Source organism: Ahaetulla prasina, chromosome 6 (assembly GCF_028640845.1).
Source record: "Ahaetulla prasina isolate Xishuangbanna chromosome 6, ASM2864084v1, whole genome shotgun sequence".
NCBI lineage: Eukaryota > Metazoa > Chordata > Lepidosauria > Squamata > Colubridae > Ahaetulla > Ahaetulla prasina.
In genome coordinates this window covers 106,651,150-106,678,440 of record NC_080544.1, presented here as the reverse complement: position 1 = coordinate 106,678,440, position 27,291 = coordinate 106,651,150, and the positions used below count along the sequence as shown (strand labels likewise).

Sequence of the window (27,291 nt, the reverse complement as noted above, 5' to 3'; positions counted from 1 at the left end):
AAACTTGATAGGAAGAACAGAGGAAGTGAATAATAAAACTTGGATCAGGCCAAGTGCTCATGTAAGCCAGCATTCTGAGTCCCTGTCTGTTGCCTCTCAACAGGAAATACCGTATTTTTTGGAGTATAAGACGTGGGCCACAACAAAAACTCACCTAAGAAATGTCTCACTTAGCAACAGAAATGTTGGGCTCAGTTGTGGTCATAAATTGAGGACTACCTGTATTAATTTTATTTATATCTGTTTTTATTTTTTTTTACAGATAACTCCAGGCGATGAATCTATCTAATATTTCTTCTTTCCTTCTTCCTCCTATTTTTACCATAGAAACAACCCTGTGTGGGATCAGGCTGAGGAAGAATGAAAGGAAGGGAGGGAGGGAGGGAGGGAGGGAGGGAGGGAGGGATGACAGCCAGTCAATGACGCTAAAAACTGGAAAAGGTTTTGTTGAAAATGTTGAGATTCTGTCCCAAAGTATGAGTAAAATCATAACCTATGTTTTGTAGTAGAAACAAAACATGCCCGCAACATGTTTAGCCTAGTTCTTGAATTAGCCAATTTTCTGATGCAAAATTGACAGAACCATACATTAATTTAGGGGCCGTGATAGCTCAGGCTGTTAGAAGCCTGTTATTAGAACACAGCAGCCTGCAATTACTGCAGGTTCAAGCCCGGCCCAAGGTTGACTCAGCCTTCCATCCTTTATAAGGTAGGTAAAATGAGGACCCAGATTGTTGGGGGGGCAATAAGTTGACTTTGTAAATATACAAATAGAATGAGACTATTGCCTTATACACTGTAAGCCGCCCTGAGTCTTCGGAGAAGGGCGGGATATAAATGTAAATAAATAAATAATAATAAATAATAATAATAATAATAATTTTTAATAGGCTGGGTGTCAACTCTGAAGCTGGCCTGACTGAGGCCATCTTGGAGGCTTCAGTGTTGCCACAATGGTGCTGAGGGATAGGGAGGGGGTTTTGTAGCCAAAACAAAATAGTTTCCCTTGAGAACCAAGGACATTCCCATAGATGGCTGAAGAGAGGAGGAGTGAAGTTTCCAAACAACCGGACAGCGCCTTGATTGGACCATGTGACTGATTGTTTGAGGAAGGGGAAAAAACTTTTACTTTTAATTAGGTAAAAACGGTGGGAATCTTTAGAGTCGGTTTTCACCAGTCTGTGCCAATATGACATATCCAATAAACCTGTTCTTTGAGGAAACTACTCGCCTCAGAGTTCTGTTTGCTATGGGTGTATTACTTGAAACCTTGACACTGGGTTCACCCAAGCTAATACTTTATTTTTTTAATGATATTCAAGTTTAAAGATGTTTTTTTTAAAAAAAGAAAAAGGCAATTGGACTGATTTTTCAAGGAGAAGGAGGAGAGGAGAATGTCAGTGTATGAAAAATTATGAGCTGGGATAGCCATAACAACAAGTTAGCCAATGGGAACTGTTTGGTGACTAAGAAACAGGATCTGTTGAGAGCCATAGGAGGCTGCTTGGAGCCTGGGCGTGGCTTAGCTTCACTGGTCTGCATAAGAGTTGGTTTGTCCTTGCATTATAGCTTCTGTAATTTCTGGTTCTAGCTTCTGCTTCTTGTCCTTGCTACCATGTTGCAAGAGCTGCATGGGTATTGTATGCATGTATCTTGTTTTATATTGTAGGAGTTTAGCACCCACCCCCCTCCTAGAAGAATGATATTTTAGAAAATATTTAAAAGGCAGAATATATTTCTCTGGATGAGAAATGGAGAAACATGTTTTAAAGACAAAGCAGCTTCCTGACTCCCCCCCACCTTTGTCAATGGGCCATTAAACCCTCAGCTAAGCTCACTCATTTCCCCCCACCTTTGTCAATGGGTCAGAGGTAGAAACTCATTCTCCCCACCTTTGTCAATGGACCATCATCTGCATCATAATAGAACCCATCTAGCAACAGAAACTCACCACATGGCAAGGCTCAGGCAAGCTTGAGGGACAACCTACAATGTTAACTAAGACCCCTAGACCACCTGGGAGTTTGACAACCAATTAGGATACTCTTCCTGTGCCCCAGAAAGTTCAAAGCTCAGAAAAAGCATAAAGCCAGGGAGCACACAGGATCTCAGCCCCTTTTCTGTTCAGGAACTCAAGCCATGTGATCCTGACCACCATTAAGCCATCTTTCCAAGCAGCCTCCATGTTTCCAGTGTCTTTGTCCCCACTTGGAACTGAACCCAGATGGATATTTCTTCCAAAAATATTATTGTATATAAAAAAAGGTTTCTTCTATCAATGAATCCTGCTGAATTATTTACTTGTGTGCTGGTTGGATTGCTGCAAACTCTAACAGAGAAGGAGGAAAAGGAGGAGGAGGAGGAGGAGGAGAAGAAGAGGAGGAGGAGGAGAAGAAGAAGAGGAGGAGGAGGAGGAGAGGAAGAGAAGGAGGAGGAAGAGAAGAGGAGGGGAGGAGGAGGAGAAGAGGAGGAGGAGGAGAGGAAGAGAAGGAGGAGGAGGAGGAGGAGGAGGAGGAGAAGAAGAAGAAGAAGAAGAAGAAGAAGAAGAAGGGTGAGATCATCAGTGGCTTCGGTGTGAGGTACCAGCTGTACGCTGATGACACCCAGCTGTACTTTTCCACACCGGGCCACCCCAATGAAGCTATCGAAGTGCTGTCCCGGTGTTTGGAAGCCGTACGGGTCTGGATGGGGAGGAACAGGCTCAAGCCCAACCCCTCCAAGACGGAGTGGCTGTGGATGCCGGCATCCCGGTACAGTCAGCTGAGTCCGCGGCTGACTGTCGGGAGCGAGTCATTGGCCCCGATGGAGAGGGTGCGCAATTTGGGCGTTCTCCTGGATGAACGGCTGTCTTTTGAAGACCATTTGACGGCCGTCTCCAGGAGAGCTTTCCACCAGGTTCGCCTGGTGCGCCAGTTGCGCCCCTTTCTAGACCGGGATGCCTTGTGCACAGTCACTCACGCCCTTGTGACGTCTCGTCTGGACTACTGCAATGCTCTCTACATGGGACTCCCCTTGAGGGGCACCCGGAGGCTCCAGTTAGTCCAAAATGCAGCTGCGCGGGTGATAGAGGGAGCCCCTCGTGGCTCCCGAGTGACACCTATCCTGCGCAGGCTGCACTGGCTACCTGTGGCCTTCCGGGTGCGCTTCAAGGTGTTGGTGAATGTCTTTAAAGCGCTCCATGGCATAGGGCCGGGTTACTTACGGGACCGCCTGCTGCTACCGAATACCTCTCGCCGACCTGTGCGCTCTTACAGAGAGGGACTCCTCAGGGTGCCGTCGGCGCGACAGTGTCGTCTGGCGACACCCAGGGGAAGGGCCTTCTCTGTGGGGCTCGCCTCTGGAACGAACTCCCCCCAGGACTTCGTCAACTTCCGGACCTCCGAACCTTTCGCCGCGAGCTTAAAACCTACTTATTCATCTGCGCTGGACTGGGTTAGTGTTTTAAGTTTATGGGTTTTAATGGGTTTTAGTTTTAAATTTTAATTGTGGCCAATTTAATAAGTTTTTTAACTGTATTTTAATTTGTATTTATAGTATTGTATTTTTACTTGGCTGTGAACCGCCCTGAGTCCTTCGGGAGAAGGGCGGTATACAAATTTAAATAATAAATAAATAAATAAAATAATAAAGAAGAAGAAGAAGAAGAAGAAGAAGAAGAAGAAGAAGAAGAAGAAGAAGAAGAAGAAGAAGAAGAAGAAGAAGAAGAAGAAGAAGAAGAAGAAGAAGAGGAGGAAGAAATTTCACTTCTCATTCAAGATGAAGCTTCTTGGGTGAGAAAGGAAGTATTTTCTTCTCTTCCTCAAGGAAAAAAACCCGCCCAGTTGTCCTTCTTTTAAAAAAAGCACCTTTGAGACAACTATGACCTGGATGATTGAGATGTTTATTTAAGTTTAGCATGTTGTGCAGATGCAGGCACAAGGCCTTTAGCTGACCTGGTTCAATTTGTTGTGTGAACGCAACTGAAGAAGTCTCTCCAGTTGAGAGCATCAACATCCTTAAGGATCCTTAAGGATGCTCGAGAAATAATACAGAGGGTTAGTCAAATGTGACTGCCTTTGTTGCCATGATGTCTTTTCTGGCTATATAATATTTAAAAAAAACCCACAAATCAAGCTTGATCTAAAAGGAATTGCAAAAATATCATGTTGGCAATTATGATTTGAATGGATCGTTTCTCCTCTCTAATTTTGCATTCAATTCAGCGACTACGTGCAGCCTTTTGATGTTGTTATAATTTGGGCTCGGTGATGTCAGTAGCTGCTCGGTTGACTCACCAATCGATAAAGCATTAGGAAAATAGCAATTGCATCAGCTCCTTTGGACGAGACATTGGGACAATGGGGGAATCTATATTTGTCACCATGGAAAATGCACATGGCTGTACACATGCATCGATGTTTAGGCGCCAATGCTTCCGTTTAAGCATCTGCACACTCAGAAGACGCAACACCAGAAGCCAATAAAAAAAACAACTAATACGAGGTTTCTCAACCTTAGTAAGATATGTGGTCAACTCCCAATATTCCCCAGGCAGCATCTCCAATTCTCCTTCACAAGCTTTTCCTTGTAGGACAGTGGTCCTCAAACTTTCTGGGTCTATGGACCGGCAGTGGTGGCGGGAGAGGGGATGGTTTCGCATGGGTATCCGCCGCTTGCGCAAACGGAGCTTCGCATGCACACCCACCACTTTGTTGCGGCGTGTCGTCCACCGACCCCTCCAGCAACTGAAGCAGATGAGGAGGCGGTGTGGGAGTCAGGGCCAGCATCAAGGCAACCTGAGAGCTCTGAGAGGGAAGAGGGAATGGAGCTATCAGAGAGAGAGAGAGAGAGAGAGAGAGAGAGGGAGGGAGGGAGAGGGGCGGAGCCTGGGCTGTCCATCAGCCCTCAGATGGAGAGAGTCAGCAGTCCCCAGGTTCGGAGGTGACTGATGAGGAGGAGGAGGAACAGCTGGGTCCAGTGCCTGATGCGCAGATGCACAGAAGGCAGAGGAGAGGAGAGCAGCTGGTCCTTGGGAGGGAAGAGCCACCGCTGCTAGAGAACCCCCACTCAGCTCTAGGGATAAAAGGCAGGGGACGGAGATGTGGTAGTCAAGTATTCATCTCCCTGCCGGGACGGACTTGTTAGCCTGCGGTGAAAGAGAAACTTTTTGCCGGGGTTGCTGGCGCTCCTAATAAAGGAATCATTGATTTAACTATAGAGGGTTTGTCGTATTTGGGGAGCTGGGTCAAGACAAACTTGTGCAAATGGAGCTTCATACACTCACCCGCCACTTGTGCGGCCCAATCCCCAAAAGGCCATGGCTCGGCACCGGGTTGCAGCCCAGCGGTTGAGGACCCTGTTACAGAATTTCAGTACCGTGAAGCTCACATTTGCATCGCAATGTCTCCCTCTACAAGGTGGAACTTAGCCTTCTCTCCTTCCGAGGTCAGTAAAACAAGGACTCAGATATGCTGACATTGTAAACTGCTCAGAGAGTGCTGTAAACCAGAGGTTCCCAACCCTGCTGGTTCGTGGACTGGCATCGGGCTGTGGCATGCAAACTGCGAATGGGGCAGCATGTGAAACCTGCCCCCTAGTCCACGGAAAAACCTCTCTCCACGGAACCGATCCCTGGTGCCTGAAAAATTGGGGGCCACTGCTGTAAAGCACTATATATAAAGCACTGAATACTGCATTCAGTTTTGATCGCCACGATGTAAAAAGAATGTTGAGACTCTAGAAAGAGTGCAGAGAAGAGCAACAAAGATGATTAGGGGACTGGAGGCTAAACATATGAAAAACAGTTGCAGGAACTGGGTATGTCTAGTTTAATAAAAAGAAGGACTAGGGGAGACATGATAGCAAGTGTTCCAATATCTCAGGGGTTGCCACAAAGAAGGGGGAGTCGGGCTGTTCTCCAAAGCACCTGAGGGTAGAACAAGAAGCAATGGGTGGTAACCAACCAAGGAGAGAAGCAACCTAGAACTAAGGAGAAATTTCCTGACAGCGAGCACAATTAATAAGTGGAACGACTTGCCTGCAGAAGTTGTGAATGCTCCAACACTGGAAATTTTTAAGAAAATGTTGGATAACCATTTGTCTGAAATGGTGTAGGGTTTCCTGCCTGGGCAGGGGGTTGGACTAGAAGGCCTCCAAGGTCCCTTCCAACTCTGATATTATTATTATTATTATATAAGTCTGCTATTGCTATTGCTGGTTGTACAAAGTAGAGTGGGGGTATTTAGTTTTCGCTTGCCAAAGGCAAGTTCTACAACTTCTCAACTTCCCCACCTGCCTGCTCATCTTTTTCTCTTACCAGCTGATTCCACCAGAGCTAGGCTCTTCATCTTGGTGCTGTGTAACACATCCTGAAGATCCCGGTACCTACAGTTCAGGGTGATATAACGCACGTCGCGCACCATGATGTCCTCCACGCGCACGTTGTACTTCCTGAAAATGCAAAACAAACAGGCTGGATTTACACAATGAACCAATTACCCCAGCTGCTGTGGCCTAGAATTTGGAGCTCTTGCCTCACGATCAGAAGGTTGCGAGTTCGATCCTAGGTAGAGGCAGTTGTAGGGTCTCCTGCTTGGGCAGGGGGGTTGGACTGGATGACCTGCAAAGGTCCCTTCCAACTCTGTTAAACATTGATTTAACCTATTCTCTGGATATTACCCATGCATTAAACTATAGGTAGTCTTCGACTTGTGACCATAATTGAGCCCAACATTTCTGTTGCTAAGTGAGACAGTTGATAAGTGAGTTGTGACTCATTTTTTTTAAACTTTATATCAATACTATGTTTTATTTATTTACTTTTACTGCTTTACCACGTGTACTTTATCCAATTTCATAATAATAATAATAATAATAATATAATAATATTTTAATTTGTATACCGCCCTTCTCCCGAAGGACTCAGGGCGGTGAACAGGCAGATAAAATACAAACATACACAATAACTAAAAACAACCCTTAAAAGAATGATTTAAATTTGCCCAAAAATTTAAAATAACAATACACCCCACAAAATTACAAAAATTTAAAAACCCAACCCAAATTAAGAATAAAATCAAGCTAGTCCAGCCATACGAAATAAATAGGTTTTAAGTTCGCGGCGAAAGGTCCTAAGGTCAGATAGTTGTCGAAGTCCAGGGGGAAGTTCGTTCCACAGGGTCGGAGCCCCCACAGAGAAGGCCCTCCCCCTGGGGGCCGCCAGTCGACATTGTTTGGCTGACGGCACCCTGAGGAGTCCCTCTCTGTGGGAACGCACCGGACGATGGGAGATAGAGGCCGGCAGTAGGCAGTCCCGTAAATAGCCCGGCCCTAAGCCATGGAGCGCTTTAAAGGTGGTAACCAATACCTTGAAGCGCACCCGGAAGACAACAGGTAGCCAGTGCAGTCTGCGCAGGATAGGTGTTATGTGGGAGCTCCGAGCCGCTCCCTCAATAACCCGTGCAGCTGCATTCTGGACTAGCTGAAGTCTCCAGGTGCTCTTCAATATCCAATTCTTTTTTATTTCTCCTCATATAAAAATCATATAACGAAGTGGGCAGAAGTACGTCTTCCTACATAGCCATTGTCTGCTATTTTTGACAACTATTTAAACAACTATTTAACAGGACTGAGTTAGATTTTAGCTTGTGGGTTTTAATTTGGGTTTTAAACTTTATATCAATACTATGTTTTATTTATTTACTTTTACTGCTTTACCACGTGTACTTTATCCAATTTCATAATAATAATAATAATAATAATATAATAATATTTTAATTTGTATACCGCTCTTATCCCGAAAGACTCAGGGCGGTGAAGAGGAAGATAAAATAAAAACATACACAATAACTAAAAACAACCCTTAAAAGAATGATTTAAATTTGCCCAAAAATTTAAAATAACAATACACCCCACAAAATTACAAAAATTTAAAAACCCAACCCAAATTAAGAATAAAATCAAGCTAGTCCAGCCATACGAAATAAATAGGTTTTAAGTTCGCGGCGAAAGGTCCTAAGGTCAGATAGTTGTCGAAGTCCGAGGGGAAGTTCGTTCCACAGGGTCGGAACCCCCACAGAGAAGGCCCTCCCCCTGGGGCCGCCAGTCGACATTGTTTGGCTGACGGCACCCTGAGGAGTCCCTCTCTGTGGGAACGCACCGGACGATGGGAGATAGAGGCCGGCAGTAGGCGGTCCCGTAAATAGCCCGGCCCTAAGCCATGGAGCACTTTAAAGGTGGTAACCAATACCTTGAAGCGCACCCGGAAGACAACAGGTAGCCAGTGCAGTCTGCGCAGGATAGGTGTTACGTGGGAGCTCCGAGCCGCTCCCTCAATAACCCGCGCAGCCACATTCTGGACTAGCTGAAGTCTCCGGGTGCTCTTCAATATCCAATTCTTTTTTATTTCTCCTCATATAAAAATCATATAACGAAGTGGGCAGAAGTACGTCTTCCTACATAGCCATTGTCTGCTATTTTTGACAACTATTTAAACAACTATTTAACTGCGCAGGACTGAGTTAGATTTTAGCTTGTGGGTTTTAATTTGGGTTTTAATTTTTTATATTTTTAATTATTAGGCTTTTGAATAAGTTTTTTAATTGTTTTTTAGAATTGTATTTATTGCTTTTAAATGCCTGTAAACCGCCCTGAGTCCTTTGGGAGATAGGGCGGTATATAAATATAAACAATAAATAAATAAATAAATAAACTATTTACACTATTCCTTACAACAGACTGTATACAACACCAGCATTTGCAATCTTAAAATTTCTTCATTTTTGAAGTTTATTAAGTGTTCTATCAAGGTATACAAATTTAGCTCCTTGCGCAATTTTTTTTTTGGCTTTTACACAGAAGTATTCACTCACTTTTCTTTGCTAATACTATTTCCTTTGCATATACTGATTTTCAAAATTACACTCATTAATGCATTATATGATCTATGTAACGTTTGTTGTCAAAATTTGGATTCTTAAGTCTATAATACAGGATTCTACTCTTAACACTACTGAAGGGGCCAGAATAGCTCAGGCTGTTAGAGCCTGTTATTAGAACACAGTAGCCTGCAATTACTGCAGGTTCAAGCCCGGCCCAAGGTTGACTCAGCCTTCCATCCTTTATAAGGTAGGTAAAATGAGGACCCAGATTGTTGGGGGGGCAATAAGTTGACTTTGTAAAAATGTACAAATAGAATGAGACTATTGCCTTATACACTGTAAGCCGCCCTGAGTCTTCGGAGAAGGGCGGGATATAAATGTAAACAAAAAAAAAAATATTGACCCACTGACCTACATCTCACCGACTTGAACACAGATCTTATATACTGACATCACTCAGGATGCAATTATTTCAATTATCTCAGAAGGATGGTTGTGAGACTATTTTTCAGGTTTGCAACATTTTGGAACCACAGGCATCTCAGTCTAAGGAGACTCTAAACCTGCACAATTTCAGCAATTTTTCATTGTGGAGTTGTGACCCATTTAATGACCTTTCTTGTCCCTGCTCTTGTTAAATTAGTAACAGGATTGCTAAGTGAATCTGGCTTCCCCATTGACTTTGCTTGTCAGAAAGTTGCAAAAAATATGACCCCCAGAACACTGGAATAAATAAGAATCATTTGCCAAGCATTTGAATTTTGATCATGTGGCTATGGGGATACTGCAATGGTCATAAGTGTGGAAAAACGGTCATAAGTCACTTTTTTCAGCGATATAACTCTGAACGGTCACAAAATGAACGGTTGTAAGCCAAAAACTACCTGTACAGTGAACAAAATCAGCGGTGGTTTTTTTTTTTATTAGAATTTTTCAATACAAATTAAAGTATATAAAAATGTTCAATACGGTTATACAAGAATAAGGGATTATTTAGAAAGACTGAATTTAATAGCAAGGAAACTGTTCGATACAGAAAGTTGTGATATATGATATAATGTTGTTATATTTGTTTTCTAATTTGTATTTTAATGTTTGATTTATGTGTATGTCTCCTTTCCTTTTTTTTCTTTTTTTCTTTTCTTTTTTCGATTTTTGTCCTTTTTCATTATGTTTTTGGTTTTAAAAATGTAAAATGCTCAATAAAAACTATTTTAAAAAAAAAATACACACTTTTTTTTAAAAGTGAGAAAAAGTATAAAAAACAACAACAAGAAAAGAAAGAACATAGACTTAAGACTTCCATTCTTCTTTCTATTAATTGCCATCTAATTCTTACACCTTCCTGTTTGACCCAAATTCCTCAAATCCATTAATCATCAAATGCAGTCTTTTCGTCTTTCAACAAAAAGCCCACGTAATACTTCCGGTCTTTTTTTTTTAAACAGTTATTGCCTTTTTTCTGGCCAACAAAAGGAAATTGGTTGGATTCAGACAACACACTAACACCTGGAAAAATGAACTTACCGTATTTTTCGGAGTATAAGACGCACCTTTTTCCCCCACTAAAAGAGGGTGGAAATGTTGATGCGTATTATACACCGAATACAGCCATTTTTGGCCTCCCAAAGCCCCACCCTGCTTGTTCCATTTTTGCGAAAAACAGATTTGTTTTTCACCCATTTTTCACAAAAACAGGTGTTTTTGCCCTCCCCCAGCCCCCAGGAGAACTCTGCAGGCTTCCCAAACCCTCTGTCTGCCCCGTTTTCCCCGTTTTCCCCGTTTTCGCGAAAAATGGGGCGCACAGAGGATTTGGAAGGCCTGCAGTGTGCTCCTGGGGGCTGGGGGAGGGCAAAAATGCCCCCGTTTTTGCAAAAAAACAGGTGAAAAACTGGCCTTACCTCTTTGAAATCTTGGTGCGTCTTATACTCTGAAAAATACGGTAGATTAATGCTAACCAAGGTTGGCGTGTTATGTGAATGCATTTGCTCGATCTTTGCCTAATATGCCAAAGGGTGTGACATTACAAGCATGTTTTAAACACTCTTTAGAACAGAGGTGGATAATTCAACCCATACCACCCTTTCACAGATGTCCAATCTGTGATAAGTGCAGCCAAAATTTTCAAACGCTTGAAAGGGGGCAGGTTTCCATGGGTGAAATAGGTTGCTCGAGGCATTCATTTCTTCTGATTAAAATTACAGTGGTATCTCGGTACTCATCCTAAATTGGTTCCGGGAGGCATGATGAGTACCAAAAAGGATGAGTAACAAATACATTTTTTTCCCCATACGGAATAATAAAATGAGTCCCAAGGCAGCCGAGTGCCAAATAAATCATGAGTACCGGGACAAAAATTTCCATATCAAAATGCATTGAGTGTCAAATTTGATGAATTTTCAAAGCAAGAGACAACTGCATTTTTCAAGATTCCTTCCTGGATTTTAAACGAGCCGAAGGGGGACCTTAAGTTGCTGTACATTCACTTTCACCTTTAATACTTTTGACCCTCGAAAAATCCTCCCATTGGTCACCTTGCTGCACTTCACAGAGGAAAAAAAGGCTAAAAAAAATAATAAGTATAATCCTCCTCATTGTATGCATGATGTACAATGACAATAAAGGCTATTATTATTTTTAAAAAAGCTTCAAGGAAGTTGTGCACGTTGGTCCCAGGGAAACCTGCAGGGTTGTAAGGTCTATAACCGTGATGGTGAACCTGTGGCAGGTGTGCCACAGGTGGCACATGTAGCCATATTGGTGGGCACGTGAGCTCAGCTCCAGCGCACACCAGCTGATTTTTGGGCCTTCTGGGCCCACTGAAAGTAGGGAAACAGGCTGTTTCCTGCCTTTGGAGAGCCTTGGGGGTGGGGTGGAGAAGGCCCATTTTTCTCTCCCCCCAGGCTCCAAAGGCCTTTCTAGGAGCTTGGGAAGGGTGAAAACGGCCTTCCCCATTCCCCCGGAGGCCCTCCGGAGGCTGGAAACGGCCTCTTTTGCAAACTTCCAGTAGGATCAGAAGTCAGCTAATGGGCTGTTTCCGGGCTCCGGAGGGCCACCGAGGGGGTGGGGAAGGCCGTTTTCGCCCTCCCCAGGCTCCTGGAAAGGCTCTGGAGGCTGGGGAAAGGGAAAAAATGCACCTTCCAGTCCCACTGAAAGTTGGCAAGCGGGCCGTTTCTGGCCTCCAGAGGGCCTCCGAGGCAGGGGGGGAAGGCCGTTTTCGCCCTCCCCAAGCTCCTAGAAAGGCTCTGGAACCTGGGGAAGAGCAAAAAAATGGGCCTTCTGGTCCCACCGGAAGTTGGCAAACGGGCCATTTCCGGCCTCCATTGGGGTGGGGAAGGCCGTTTTCGCCCTCCCCAGGATCCAGAGCCTTTCCAGGAGAGAAAAATGGGCCTACCGGGCCATCAGATACCAGGAGCAGGGAGGGAGGGAGCGGGGGAGCTATTCCCAGGCCATTCCAGCAGTGGAACATGATTATCTTGAAGCTCCCCCCTAAAAAGTGGTGTTATTAGCCATCAAACCTCAAAAATATACTTTTCCCAAAAGGTTTCCACTATTTTGGCCTACTGTATAGAGCGGGGGGTCCCTAGCTCCCAGTCTGTGGCCCATTGCCAGGCCTCAGCCTGTTCAGAACTGGGCCGCAGAAGTGGTCGGCGAGTGTGTGTGCACGCATGAAGCTGCATTTGTGAAAGCGGTACATTAACATGCATGAAATCATTCCTGTCGTGTCCCACTCCTCCGCTGACGGCTGGGTCAGGGAAATCCGAATCAGGCGTGCCTCTGCAGCTCTGCCAAAGTCCTAGCAAAGTCCTCAGGGCAGGCAGGAGACCAGAAAGTGACTTCAGCAAGATATGTTAGACTTTGCCTGACTCAGAGAATGCCAGAAAGCAGGTCCTTTATATAGGCCATGGGGTGTGGCTCCATGACTCAGCACTTATCCAGGCCTGCCCCTCCCTTCCTTCTGTCGCCGCCGCCTATCAATTCTTCTGAAGCGAGGGTCACTCCAGTCTGCAGCTGTTGGCAATTGACCTCCCTCAGGCTCACATGCTGTGGGGGAGGGGGAGGGGTCTAGTTGCTCCGTTTGCCTGGGCATGGAGCCAGAGCTGGGGGCTGGAGGTACTTCTTCATCCTCAGCCTGTCTGGGTATGGAGCCAGGGCTGGGGCCGGGAGGCATACTAGGACATTCCTGAGCATTCGGAAACAGATAAGAAGGCCCTGGCTGCAGTGAAAGCGGGCGAGACACAACACTTCCCTCCCTCTGCTGCCATCTCTGTCAATACGCCGAGCTGGAACGGTTGGAGCCTGCTGGTATAGGGTTTCCTACTTGAGTAGGGGGTTAGGCTAGAACAGCAGCCCCCCAACCTTTGGGGCAGCAGGGACTAATTCCATGGAGCAAGATTTTTGTGGGGACTGGAGGGGGTGTTGCCGGCATCCCGCGGATGGGGTTTTGCTTGTCTGCATGACCCGGTTGCTAGCATGCCACGGATCGGTGCCAGTGCATGGATTGGGATTGGGGACCCCTCGACTAGAAGGTCCCTTTCAATTCTGATGTTCTGACTCTGTTTTGAACCATAACTTCCATCAGCTTTGGATAGCATGTGCATTAGCAATAGCAATAGCACTTAGACTTATATGCCACTTCCCAGTGTTTTACAGCCCTCTCTAAGCAGTTTACAGAACCAGCCAGGGGTGAAATGCTCCTGGTTCGGACCGGATCGGGCAACCCAGTAGCAATGGGGGCGGGTAGTTCGGAGAACCGGTAGCAAAAATCCCTGGGCCCCCCAGCCCATGCCCACCCAATCTCCCGGTCCCCACTTGCCTACTTGGCAGCTTGCTGCTTCTTTCGGGCTCGCTCGCTATTCCTGCCTTGCTTCGGCTGCTGCAATCAATTGCATCAGCTAGCAACTCAATCTGCCTGCCTGCAATCCATCTCATCGGTGAGCAACTCAATCTTCCTGCCTTGCCTCGTCAATTGGGTAAGTAACGGGGGGGAGGGGGAGTTTTAAAAAAATAGTTAATTGGGATTTTTTTAGTTTTTTTTTTAGACATAGCAGTTTAACGTTAAGGAAGTTATAAATTTAGCTGCTTTTATCTAAAAATAGAGATACAATAAAATAATAAAATAAAATAATTGTGCAGCTTTCTGAGATTTGGTGTGTTTCTGTAGTGTTTCACTCTAACTACACAAACACACAAAATCTCACAAAGCTGTATATGGCATTTTGTGTGTGTGTGTGAGTTAATTGTGTTGTGTTGTGGGGGGGGTGAAGTGTGAAAGTTGGTTTTTGAGCTTTTTGTGGCTGTGTGAGGTTCCTGCTTGTTGCAGAGGCCATGTTGGATGAATTGCAGCTGCTTTTACATTGCGTGTGAGTCAGTTGTGTTGTGTTGTGTGTGTGTAAAGTGTGAATGTTGGTTTTTGGTACCTCTTATTGTTCTGTGTACTTTGTTTATTATTTTTATTATTTATTGTTATTGGCCACACCCACCCGGTCACCTGACCACCAAGCCACGCCCACCAATTGAGCCACGCCCACAGAACCGGTAGGGAAATTTTTTTAGATTTCACCCCTTGAGCCAGCCTCTTGCCCCCAACAATCTGGGTCCTCATTTTACCCACCTCAGAAGGAAGGAAGGCTGATTCAACCTTGAGCCGGTCAGGATCGAACTGCCGGCAATCGGCAGAATTAGCCAGCAATACTGCATTCTAACCTCTGCCCCCCCATGGCCACATTATTCAGTGGGGTCTGCCTCTGGCTCCCTGCGGCATCACAGTCCCGAGTACGGATCTCGCCAAACGTCCACGGACAACTTACTCCTGATGTCCCCAACCCAGCTCTGGCAGGTAGGGCAGTTTCTTGATCCGGATGATGCTGTCGTAGAGGGAAGGTTGCAAACTCTGGGCCACAGCATTCGCCAGAATCACTGCAATCATAACCGGCAGGATGTGTGAGATCTGACCGGTCAGCTCGAAGACGATGACGGCGGTGGAGACCGTGTGGGTGACGGCCCCAGAGAGGGCAGCTGCACCTGGGGAGGGAGGGAGGAAGGGAGAGAGGGAGCCGTGTCAGTGAAGAGCAAGAGCGTTTTCTGCATTAGGAGATGGGGAAGTTTTCTGCATTAGGAGGCAGGTCCCCTGATTGGGAAGGGGACCCCCTGGAAGTTCAGAGGGACCCAACATTTGGGATTCACATTTGGAGATATTTGTGAAGATTCTCTTTCAAATAAATTGCCATGCTGGACAGTCTAGACCAAGGGTCTCCAACCTTGGCAACTTTAAGTCTTGTGGACTTCAACTCCCAGAATTCCTCAGCCAGAATTCCAGAATTCTGGGAGTTGAAGTCCACAAGTCTGAAAGTTGCCAAGGCTGGAGACCCTTGGTCTAGACCAGTGGTAATCAACCTGGTCCCTACTGCCCACTAGTGGGCGTTCCAGCTTTCATGGTGGGCGGTAAAGGGTTTTGTCCGATACTGAAGCACTTTCCTTTTTGTTAATTTAACTGACTTTTTAAAAAAAATTCATAACGTTATTTAAAAACATTTTCATTAGGTTTTCATGAAATTCCCTGTGACAATTTAAATTTCTGAAAATATACTATTTGTATCACCCGCGCATAAGTTTAGTTCACGTTACGTAAATGAAACTAAATGGCGCTACAGTGCGACCGCAAACAAAAGAGCCTCGTCCCAGAATAGCTCGTGCATCTCCCCCCGAACCGGTGGGCAGTTAGAAAATTTTACTACTAACAGAGATACAAAAGTAGGCGGTAGGTATAAAAAGGATGACTAGCCCTAGTCTAGACCAGTGACGGCTAATCTTTTCTGGACCGAGTGCCCAAAGTGCATGCGCCTGAACCCTCAAGATGCAACGCACCCCACCCATCCCCTGCGCATGCACATGCTCCCCCACATGTGCCCCACCCCCGCACATGGCCAGCACACGCCCTGCCCACCCTGCACATGGGCACGTGGCACCCTAGCATCTGCCTTGCCCCCATGCACACATGGCAGAGACCCGACAACCAGCTGGCCACCAGGAGACGTGCATGCATGCATAGCGGAGTTGAACTGGGGCAACGGCTCGCGGGCCCATAGGTTCACATCCCGGGATTAGACTGAACGAAGAGTTGAGCCCTTGGGGCACTTGGAGAGCATATTATGAGCCGTTCTGGGTACAGGTCAAGTCCTCCTCGACTTATGACAATAATTGAGCAGGGAATTATGGTCATAAATCATGGGGCTTGTCCGCTCAGTTACCACATTACCATATTTGAAGTTAAGACTGTATTTTTTTTTAAAAAAGATGGTCATTTAGCGAATGCATTGGCCATAAAATGAATTTTCCCCAATGGCCATTTTTTGTGCTGGAAACTGGAAAATAATAGCAATAGCACTAAGACTTATATACCACTTCACATTGCTTTACAGCCCTCTAACTGGTTCATAGAGTCCACATATTGCCCCCAACTATCTGGGTCCTCATTTTACCGACCTTGGAAGGATGGAAGGATGAATCAACCCTGAGCCAGTTGGGATCAAACTCCTGGCAGTGAGCAGGGTCACCCTGCAATACTGCATTCTAACCACTGTGAAACCATGGGGCCTTCTGTGGTTCTTTCTTTCTTTCTATCTATCTATCTATCTATCTATCTATCTATCTATCTATCTATCTATCTATCTATCTATCTATCTATCTATCTATCTATCTATCTTTATTTCTTAACTGCTTGCTGCTGACCTGGCTTTTAGGAGCAGAAGATATATATATTTTTTTCACAGAAATATGTTTGATTACAGAACTGCCTCTTAACTGCCTCTTAGGGCCGCGGTGTGGCTCAGGCTGTAAGAAGCCTGTTATTAAAACACAGCTGCCTGCAATTACTGCAGGTTCTAGTCCCACCAGGTCCAAGGTTGACTCAGCCTTCCATCCTTTATAAGGTAGGTAAAATGAGGACCCAGATTGTTGGGGGAGCAATAAGTTGACTTTGTAAATATACAAATAGAATGAGACTATTGCCTTACACACTGTAAGCCGCCCTGAGTCTTCGGAGAAGGGCGGGATATAAATGTAAATAAATAAATAAATAAATAAATCTATCTATCATCTACCTATCATCTATATCTATCAATCTATCCATCATCTGTCTGTCTGTCTGTCTGTCTGTCTGTGTCTGCCTGCCTGCCTGCCTGCCTGCCTGCCTGCCTGCCTACCTACCTACCTACCTACCTACCTACCTACCTACCTATCTACCTATCTATCTATCTATCTATCTATCATCTACGGTATCTGTCTATCTGTCTATCTATCTAACTATCTATCTACCTATTTATCTACCTACCTACCTACCGTATCTGTCTATCTGTCTGTCTGTTTGTCTGTCTGTCTGTCTCTCTTTTAGATCAATCAATCTACCTACCTACCTACCTACCCTATTCAACTTATATGGCCACCCATCTCGCATGTGACTATATGAGCCGTGTACATAGTTAAACATAATTAATAATGGCAACCTGCCATCCTTAAAACCAGCTTAAAAATTGTTAGAACTTTTATTAGTGATGCCACTGAGGTGAGGTCTCCAAGAGCTATTTGAATCCCACTCCGCCCATTTGGGAAGCTGAAATTGAAACACCTCTCTTTCTTTCTTTCCTTTCTTTCTTTCTTTCTTATCATTTTAACCTTCTTTCTCTTTCTCTTGCAGCCCTGGAAATAGCTCTATCAACCAAACTGCTGTGTCAACGCAGCTGCTAAATTCAGGTGGGGAAGCCCCTGGTTCTGTGCTTGTACCCACGGAACCAACCCTCTTAAATTTTGGGGGGGAAAATAGAAGAAAAGTTGCCTCTTACCTACCACTGCGTAACCCCCTGGCACAATGCGGTAGATATTGCTGTCCGTGTGAATGCCGTCGGGGAACCAAGCTGCCATGCTCTCACCCATCAGCCTCCCAAAAGCTGCTCCTGTTGAAAAGAGAGGAAAAATCCAGAAGGTTGGGAAAGGAGAAGACAGACAGATGGTGGACTTTCTCCACTTTTCGGGAGGAAGACGAAACCGATTTTCTGGATCTGGGGCAATGGGGAAATCCAATTTTTTTTACTGCCGGTTCTGTGGGCGTGGCTTGGTGGAATAGAATAGAATAGAATAGAATAGAATTTTTATTGGCCAACTGTGATTGGACACACAAGGAATTTGTCTTGGTGCATATGCTCTCAGTGTACATAAAAGAAAAGATACGTTCATCAAGGTACAACATTTACAACACAATTGATGGTCAATATATCAATATAAATCATAAGGATTGCCAGCAACAAGTTATAGTCCTACAGTCATAAGTGGAAAGAGATTGGTGATGGGAACGATGAGAAGATTAATAGTAGTGCAGATTCAGTAAATAGTTTGACAGTGTTGATGGAATTATTTGTTTAGCAGAGTGATGGCCTTCGGGAAAAAACTGTTCTTGTGTCTAGTTGTTCTGGTGTGCAGTGCTCTATAGCGTCGTTTTGAGGGTAGTGGTTGAAACAGTTTATGTCCAGGATGCGAGGGGTCTGTAAATATTTTCACGGCCCTCTTCTTGATTCGTGCAGTATACAGGTCCTCAATGGAAGGCAGGTTGGTAGCAATTATTTTTTCTGCAGTTCTAGTTATCCTCTGAAGTCTGTGTTTTTCTTGTTGGGTTGCAGAACCGAACCAGACAGTTATAGAGGTGCAAATGACAGACTCAATAATTCCTCTGTAGAACTGAATCAGCAGCTCCTTGGGCAGTTTGAGCTTACTGAGTTGGCGCAGAAAGGGCATGGCAGGGGAAGGATGCTGCAGAATCCCCATTCCCTCCCCACTCCAGGGGAAGGATACTGCAAAATGCCCATTGTAACACCTCTCCTGCGCAGACTGCACTGGCTGCCTGTGGCCTTCCGAGTGCACTTTAAGGTGTTGGTTATGACCTTTAAAGCGCTCCATGGCTTAGGACCTGGGTACTTACGGAACCGCCTGCTCCTACCACACGCCTCCCACCGACCCGTACGCTCCCATAGAGAGGGACTTCTCAGGGTGCCGTCCGCCAAACAATGCCGGCTGGCGGCCCCCAGGGGAAAGGCCTTCTCTGTGGGGGCTCCCACACTCTGGAACGAGCTTCCCCCGGGTTTACGTCAAATACCTGACCTTCGGACATTCCGTCGCGAACTGAAGACACATCTTTTTATCCGTGCGGGGCTGGCTTAAATTGGATTTTTTAATGTGAAATTTTATTAATTTTTAAACGGGGTTTTTAGTTTACGGAAATTTTAATTTCAGGCTAATTTAATAAGTTTTTAAATGGTATTTTAATCTGTATATTGTATTGTTTTATCTTGCCTGTACACCGCCCTGAGTCCTTCGGGAGAAGGGCGGTATAAAAATCAAATAAATAAAATAATAAATAAATTCCCTCCCCACTCTTGGGGAAAGGATATTGCAAAATCTCCATTCCCATCCCATTCTGGGGCCAGCCAGAGGTGGCATTTGCTGGTTGTCCAAACTACTCAAAATTTCCGCTACTGGTTCTCCAGAACCTGTGAGAACCAGAGGTGGGTTTCAGCAGGTTCTGACCAGTTCTGGAGAACCAGTAGCGGAAATTTTGAGTTGTTCGGAGAACCGGTAGTAAAAATTCTGACTGGCGCCACCCCCGTCTATTCTCTGCCTCCCAAGTCCCAGCTAATTGGGAGGAAATGGGGATTTTGCAGTAACCTTCGCCTGGAGTGGGGAGGGAATGGAGATTTTACAGTATCCTTCCTCTGTGATGCCCACCAAGCCACGCCCACCAAGTCATGCCACACCCATCAAGCCACACCAACAGAACCGGTAGTAAAAGAATTTGAAACCCACCACTGGTCAGAACCTGCTGGATTTCACCCCTGGTCAAAGGAAAGCCACTGGCTCCCTTCCCACAAGACAAGCCCACCGCCCCAATCCCCCCCCAAATAAATCACTTTCAATTAACATAATAACAGTGTTTTTTATTGTTGCAGTTGTTAACATGGCTGTTAGGGGAATCTATTCTATTCTATTCTATTCTATTCTATTCTATTCTATTTCTGTTCTATTCTATTGTAATTCTGTTCTATTCCATTCCATTCCATTCCATCCATCCATCCATCCATCCATCCATCCATCCATCCATCCATCCATCCAATTCTATTCTATTCTATTCCATCCAATTTATTCTATTCTATTCTATTCTATTCCATTCCATCCATTCTATTCCATTCCATTCCATTCCATTCCATTCCATTCCATTCCATTCCATTCTATTCTATTCTATTCCATCCAATTTATTCTATTCCATTCCATTCCATTCCATTCCATTCCATTCCATTCTATTCTATTCTATTCTATTCTATTCTATTCTATTCTATTCCATCCAATTTATTCTATTCTATTCTATTCTATTCTATTCTATTCCATTCCATCCATTCTATTCCATTCCATTCCATTTTATTCTATTCTATTCCATCCAATTTATTCTATTCTATTCTATTCTATTCTATTCCATCTATTCCATCCATTCTATTCCATTCCATTCCATTCCATTCCATTCCATTCCATTCTATTCTATTCCATTCCATTTATTCTATTCTATTCTATTCCATCCAATTTATTCTCTTCTCTTCTCTTCCTATTCCTATTCCTATTCCATTCTATTCCTATTCCTATTCCATTCTATTCCTATTCCTATTCCCATTCCTATTCCATTCTATTCCTATTCCCATTCCATTCCATTCTATTCCTATTCCTATTCCCATTCCATTCTATTCCTATTCCTATTCCTATTCCATTCTATTCCTATTCCTATTCCCATTCCTATTCCTATTCCTATTCCTATTCCCATTCCATTCTATTCCTATTTCTATTCCATTCTATTCCTATTCCCATTCCATTCTATTCCTATTCCTATTCCCATTCCTATTCCATTCTATTCCTATTCCCATTCCATTCTATTCCTATTCCTATTCCTATTCCTATTCCTATTCCTATTCCTATTCCTATTCCTATTCCTATTCCCATTCCATTCTATTCCTATTCCTATTCCTATCCTCCCCAGACTGGGATTACCTGTAGCTGCCTGGAGAAGGTAGAGTTCAAATACAGGGCGATATCAAGAAAAGATGCAGCTCCAAGATGGGCGTCAAAGAAAGAGGGAGAAGAGGGCGCAGGGGCTGAACTTACCAATGACAAAGACAGGCATGAACGCCCCACAAGGCACAGGGATGGTGGTCGCCAAAGCCGACATCCAGAACTGAAGGAAGACAGAAAGACAAATGTTGATTAGCAGGAGGGAGAGATTCTCTATACTGGCTTCCCTGGTTCGGGGTCTTTCAGGGGGTTTAGCCTACAATCCCCATTAGCCTCCAGCCAGCAGATCTGTTGGTTGCACTGGTAGACCTCGACTTACGACTCTTCGTCCAGCGACTGTTTGAAGTTACGACAAGCCCTGGGAAAAAAAGTAACCTCCAACTGGTCTTTGCACTTAATGAACTGAGCATCGCAGCGGCCCCAAAAGATCACGACTGAGGTGCTTAGCCACTTGCTCCCATTTATGACGGTCACAGAATTCTGGGTCGCATCATCACCCCCGTGCGATCTTGTGACCATGAAGAATGGAGTCTCTTTGAGGGAGGTGGGCGGTACAGCAATGTGTTCTGATCTAGGCTCCCTTAAAAAGCAGGAAGCAGAGTCTTGGTCCTGGCAAAACCTCTTTTATTGACCCGATTGGGAATTCCTTTCATTCACAGTCAGCAAGGCCTGTCCAAACAGTTTTTCAGAGGAATATTCATCAACACAGACCTTATCTCGCTTGGAAAGCTGCCAGGTAACTAGTTTCCAAACGCAGTGCAAGGCAAAACTTGGAACAGACTCATGGGCAGATCTTCCCATTCTTGAAACGACCGAATAAACGAATTGTTTCCTGCAAAAGCCCCCTCCCCGTTCACTCCTCTTTTGTTTCCTATGGGAGGAGCCAATCACCTCCAAGGTGTGGCTTTACTCCCAAGTCGACCCTGCTTTCTTAGTTGTTCTTGTCTTCTGGCAGCTCTGCGCATGCACACACTGGGAACAGGCTCCAGCTCTTCCTCTGCCTCGCTGCTGTCTGGCTCCCTTTCTGCCTCCAACACAGAGCCCTCGTCCGAGCTTTCCCCAGCCCCCAGGTTCCTCCCCAACCTCCTCGCTGTCTGATTCTGCTGCCAACTCCGCTGGCGACAGGTGGGCCACAACACAATGTGAAAAATAAATAGAATAAAAAAATAAGAATGCATAGAATAAAAAACGGGGGAGTCAGTAGAGAAGATGGTGAGCCGTGGTGACATGATATTTCCCTTACACATTGTGGCAAAAAGGTTTGTAAAACTGGGTGCAATCATGTGATGCCTCGCTTAATGACCACATGATTAATGATGTTCTTTTTCGATCATAAGTCAAGGACTACTTGTATTGGCTTCATAAACTGATGCAGATTATGTCTCTAAAAGGCACTGGGTTCCAGAAAGTTAATTTATGATGTCTCTTCCTCCAAATCAAAAGGGAGACAAGGAATTCTCTGTACAGTTCCGTCCTTGATGTACGACCACAATTGAGTCCAACATTTCTGTTGTTAAGCGAGACATTTTCTAAGTGAGTTTGGCTCCATTTTACCACCTTTCTTGCCACCGTTGTTAAGTGAATCACTGCAGTAGTTCAATTAGTAACACGGTCGTTAAGTGAATCTGGCTTCCCCATTGAGTTTGCTCGTCAGAAGGTCGCAAAAGGGGATCACGTGACCTCCCCCCCCCGAGACACTGCAACCGTCATAAATACGAAGCAGTTTCCATTTTTCTGAATTTCTGAATGGTCATACTACCATGGGGATGCTGCAACGGTCATAAGTCTGAAGAATGGTCAGAATCACTCGTTTCAGTGCTGTTGTAACTTCGATCGGTCACTAAAAGGATGACTGTAAGTCAAGGACAACCTATAACAGTAACAGAGTTGGAAAGGACCTCGGAGGTCATTTAGTCCAACCCCCTGTTCAAACAGGAGACCTATACTAGGGATTCGAACCGCTGAACTTCCGACCTTTACTGATTGACTACTTTGTCAGGCTACCTGCACTTTTTAAAGAAACGGGGTTGGAATGAGAAAAAAAAAATGGAAGTCAGGATAGAAAAGGAACTCGAACTGGGAATCGAAAAAACAAGTAGTTGAGTCTGAACCGGCATTGCCAGCTTGAAAGGAACTGAACTAATCTAGAATTTTTCTGTTTTTGTCCACTGAACTCCTGGAACTAGTATTTACTGAATTGTGATTAGCAAACATTATTAAATAACCAAAGCAAGATAAATTTCAATGATTTTTCTCTGTTCGTTAACATTGATCTTGTTTTGGGTATTTGATAATGATTCAGATATAAAAATAAAAAAATAGACTAATGAAAATAGGTAACATTCATGTACAAATTTATCGTATATAATAATAATAACAACAGAATTGGAAGAGACAATAACAATAACAATAACAAGACCTTGGAGGCCTTCTAGTCCAACCCCCTGCCCAGGCAGGAAACCCTACACCATCTCAGACAGATGGTTATCCAACATTTTCTTAAAAATTTCCAGTGTTGGAGCATTCAAAACTTCTGCAGGCAAGTCGTTCCACTTATTAATTGCTCTAACTGTCAGAAAATTTCTCCTTAGTTCTAAGTTGCTTCTTTCCTTGATCAGTTTCCACCCATTGCTTCTTGTTCTACCCTCAGGTGCTTTGGAGAATAGCTTGACTCCCTCTTCTTTGTGGCAACCCCTGAGATATTGGAACACTGCTATCATGTCTCCCCTAGTCCTTCTTTTTATTAAACTAGACATACCCAGTTCTGCAACCGTTCTTCATATGTTTTAGCCTCCAGTCCCCTAATCATCTTTGTTGCTCTTCTCTGCACTCTTTCTAGAGTCTCAGCATCTTTTTTACATCGCGGCGACCAAAACTGGATGCAATATTCCAAGTGTGGCCTTACCAAGGCATTATAAAGTGGCACTAACACTTCACGTGATTTTTTTTTATTTTTTTATTTTATTTTTATTTTATTTGTCATAACAGCATACGTAAGCATAAGCATGAAGCAACTATATAACATATAAGCATATATATGAGTATAAGCATGTAATAATTATATAAATTGGATATAATGAAAGGAAACAGTAGGACAGGAACGGTAGGCACGTTTGTGCTCTTCTGCACGCCCCTTATAGACCTCTTAGGGGTGAGGTCAATAGTAGACAGTTTTTGGTTGAAGTTTTGGGGATTTTGGGAAGAGACCACAGAGTCAGGTAGTGTATTCCAAGCATTAACAACTCTGTTACTGAAGTCATATTTTCTGCAATCAAGATTGAAGCGGTTAACATTAAGTTTAAATCTATTGTTTGCTCTTGTATTGTTGTGATTGAAGCTGAAGTAGTCTTCAACAGGAAGGACATTGCAACAGATGATTCTATGAGTTAAACACAGATCCTGTCAGAAGCGGTGGAGTTCTGTTTTCTAAACCCAGGATTTCAAGTCTGGTGGCATAAGGTATTTTGTTGTATTTAGAGGAGTGGAGAACTCTTCTTGTAAAATATTTCTGGACACGTTCAATTGTACTGATGTCTGAAATGTGGTATGGTTCCAGACAGGCAAGCTGTATTCAAGAATTGGTCTAGCAAATGTTTTGTAAGCTCTGGTTAGTGTTTCTGGAGAAGAAATTTTGATCTTGATTCTATCCCTATGTTTATGCAGCCCAGAACTGTGTTGGCTTTTTTAGCAGCTGCTGTACACTGCTAGCTCATATCTAAATGGTTGTCCACTAGGATTCCAAGATCCCTCTCACAGGTACTACTATTGAGCAAAGTACCACATATACAGTACCTGTGCATTTTGTTTTTTGTTTTTGCCTAAATGGAGAACCTTACTTTTTTCACTGTTGAATTTCATTTTGTTAGATAGCGCCCAATGTTCAAGTCTGTCAAGATCCTTCTGTAACTTGAGCCTATCTTCTGGAGTGTTGGCTATTCCTGCCAGCTTGGTGTCATCTTCAAATTTGATGAGTTTCCCATCTATCCCCTTGTCCAAGTCATTGATGAAGATTTTGAAGAGTACTGGGCCTAAAACAGAGCCTTGGGGTTCTCCACTGCATACTTCCCTCCATGTGGATGTAGTTCCGTTGAGGACTACACGTTGAGTGCGGTTGGTCACCCAGTTACAAATCCATCTGGTGGTGGTGCTGTCTAACCCACATTTTTTTACTTTATCTAGTAGTAGGTTATGGTCTACTTTATCAAATGCTTTACTGAAGTCTAAGTAAATTATATCGACAGCATTCCTCTAGTCTACTAATTTTGTCACTTTGTCGAAGAATGCAATAAGATTAGTCTGGCATGATCTGTTTTTGACAAACCCAAGTCGGCTTTTGGTTATTACTTTGTTTGCTTCTAGGTGTTCGGTGATTTGTTGCTTGATTGTCTTTTTCAGAATCTTCCCCGGTATTGAGGTCAGGCTGATAGGTCTGTAGTTTCCTGGATCTGTTTTTTTCCTTTTTTTTGAAGATGGGAACTACATCAGCTCTTTTCCAGTCCTCTGGCAGCTCCCCTGTGCTCCAGGATCTTTGAAAGATATAGTTCAGTGGTTCTGAGATCTCGTCTGCCAGTTTCGTCAGAACCTTGGGGTGTAATCCATCCGGTCCTGGTGATTTGAACTCGTCTAGGGTAGACAGGTATTCACTTACCATTTTCTTCCCTATTTTAACTTGTGTTCCTAATCTGTTTTTTGTGGTGCTATTTTTGATAGGTTGGATTGTTTTTTCCTTTTGTATAAAGACAGATGCAAAATATGAGTTAAGTAGATCTGCTTTCTCCCTGTTGCTTGTCATCTTCTTGCCACTTTCTCCCAACAATGGGCCAATTGTTTCCTTGACTTTTTTCTTGTTTTTAACATGTTGGAAGAAGCTTTTTTTTGTTATTTTTTACTTTTGTCGCTAGCCTTTGTTCATTGTGAGCTTTAGCTTTCCTCACTTCATCTTTACAGGCTCAGGCTATTTGCTGATATTCTGCCTTCGTTATTTGCCCCTCTTTCCACTTTTTATACTTGTCCTTTTTGTCTTTCAATTTGTCAGATAGTTCTTTATGCATCCATGCTGGTTTCTTTTGAGATCTATTATTTTTCTTCTTCACTGGTATTGTGCTAGACTGCGCTTTTATAATCTCACTTTTCAAAATTTCCCAAGCTTCTTGAGTTGTTTTCCCCTTGAGGATTCTCATCCATGGAATCCTTCTCAAGCTCTCTCTAAGTTCATTGAAATTAGTTCTCTTAAAGTACAAGACTCTAGTTTGACTTTGTTCTACTACTTGTATTTGCTTAATGTTGAATTCCAATATTGCATGATCACTTGCCCCAAGGTTCCTGTAGGTTCAATACCTTCTATCATTTCATCTCTGTTAGTGAGAATTAAGTCCAGTATGGCTGATCCCCTTGTTGCCTTCTCTACTTTTTGGGAAACAAAGTTGTCTGCTAGGTTTGTTAGGAACCTGTTGGATCTTCCACTTGGTGCAGAGTTTGTCTCCCAGTTGATGTCAGGGTAGTTAAAATCCCCCATTACTATTGTGATGTGCTTCCTACATACCTTAGTTAACTGACTAGCAAAAAGTTCATCTACTTCCTCTGTTTGGTTGGGTGGCCTATAGTATAGACTTATGGCAATATCATTTCCCCCCCTTTTATATTGACCTAAATGCATTCAAGATGATTTTCATCATTGTTGTGCTCTATTTCTATAGAGATGTAGTTATTTCTTATATATAGTGCAACTCCACCTCCTCTTTTATTTGGTCTATTTCTTTTAAATAATTTATATCTCTCTAGCTTGGTAATGATCTTCAAAGCGCTCCATGGCATAGGGCCGGGCTACTTATGGGACCGTCTATTGCCACCGAATGCCTCTCACCGACCTGTGCGCTCTCACAGGGAGGGACTCCTCAGGGTGCCGTCGGCCAGGCAGTGCCGACTGGCGACACCCAGGGGAAGGGCCTTTTCTGTGGGGGCTCCCACCCTCTGGAACGAGCTTCCCCCAGGACTTCGCCAACTTCCTGACCTTCGAACCTTCCGCCGCGAGCTTAAGACACATCTATTTATCTGCGCAGGACTGGACTAGAATTTTTAAATTTTTTAAATGTTTAAATTTTAAATCTGGTTTTAATGGGGTTTTATTATTTATATCTCTATTTTAAATATTCGGCCTATGTAATAAGTTTTTTAAATTAATGTTTTACTCTGTATATATATATGTTTTTATATGGCTGTAAACCGCCCTGAGTCCCTAGGGAGATAGGGCGGTATAAAAGTGTGAACAATAAATAAATAAATAAATAAATAGCTGTATGTTCCATTTGTGGGTTTCATCCCACCAAGTTTCCGT

General features: G+C 43.9%; 1 protein-coding gene across 2 annotated transcripts in view; it reads right to left on the bottom strand.

The window, feature by feature from the left end:
• CLCN2 (chloride voltage-gated channel 2) overlaps positions 1–27,291 on the bottom strand; it is a 171,996-nt gene that overhangs the window by 36,157 nt on the left and 108,548 nt on the right. For both annotated transcript variants that reach the window (XM_058188482.1, XM_058188483.1), the window contains exons 13-16: positions 21,051–21,120; positions 17,699–17,809; positions 14,669–14,882; positions 6,296–6,429 (exon numbers count right to left, since the gene is read on the bottom strand). In XM_058188482.1, coding sequence (XP_058044465.1) covers positions 6,296–6,429; positions 14,669–14,882; positions 17,699–17,809; positions 21,051–21,120 — 529 coding nt within the window. The remainder of the gene's footprint in view (positions 1–6,295; positions 6,430–14,668; positions 14,883–17,698; positions 17,810–21,050; positions 21,121–27,291) is intronic.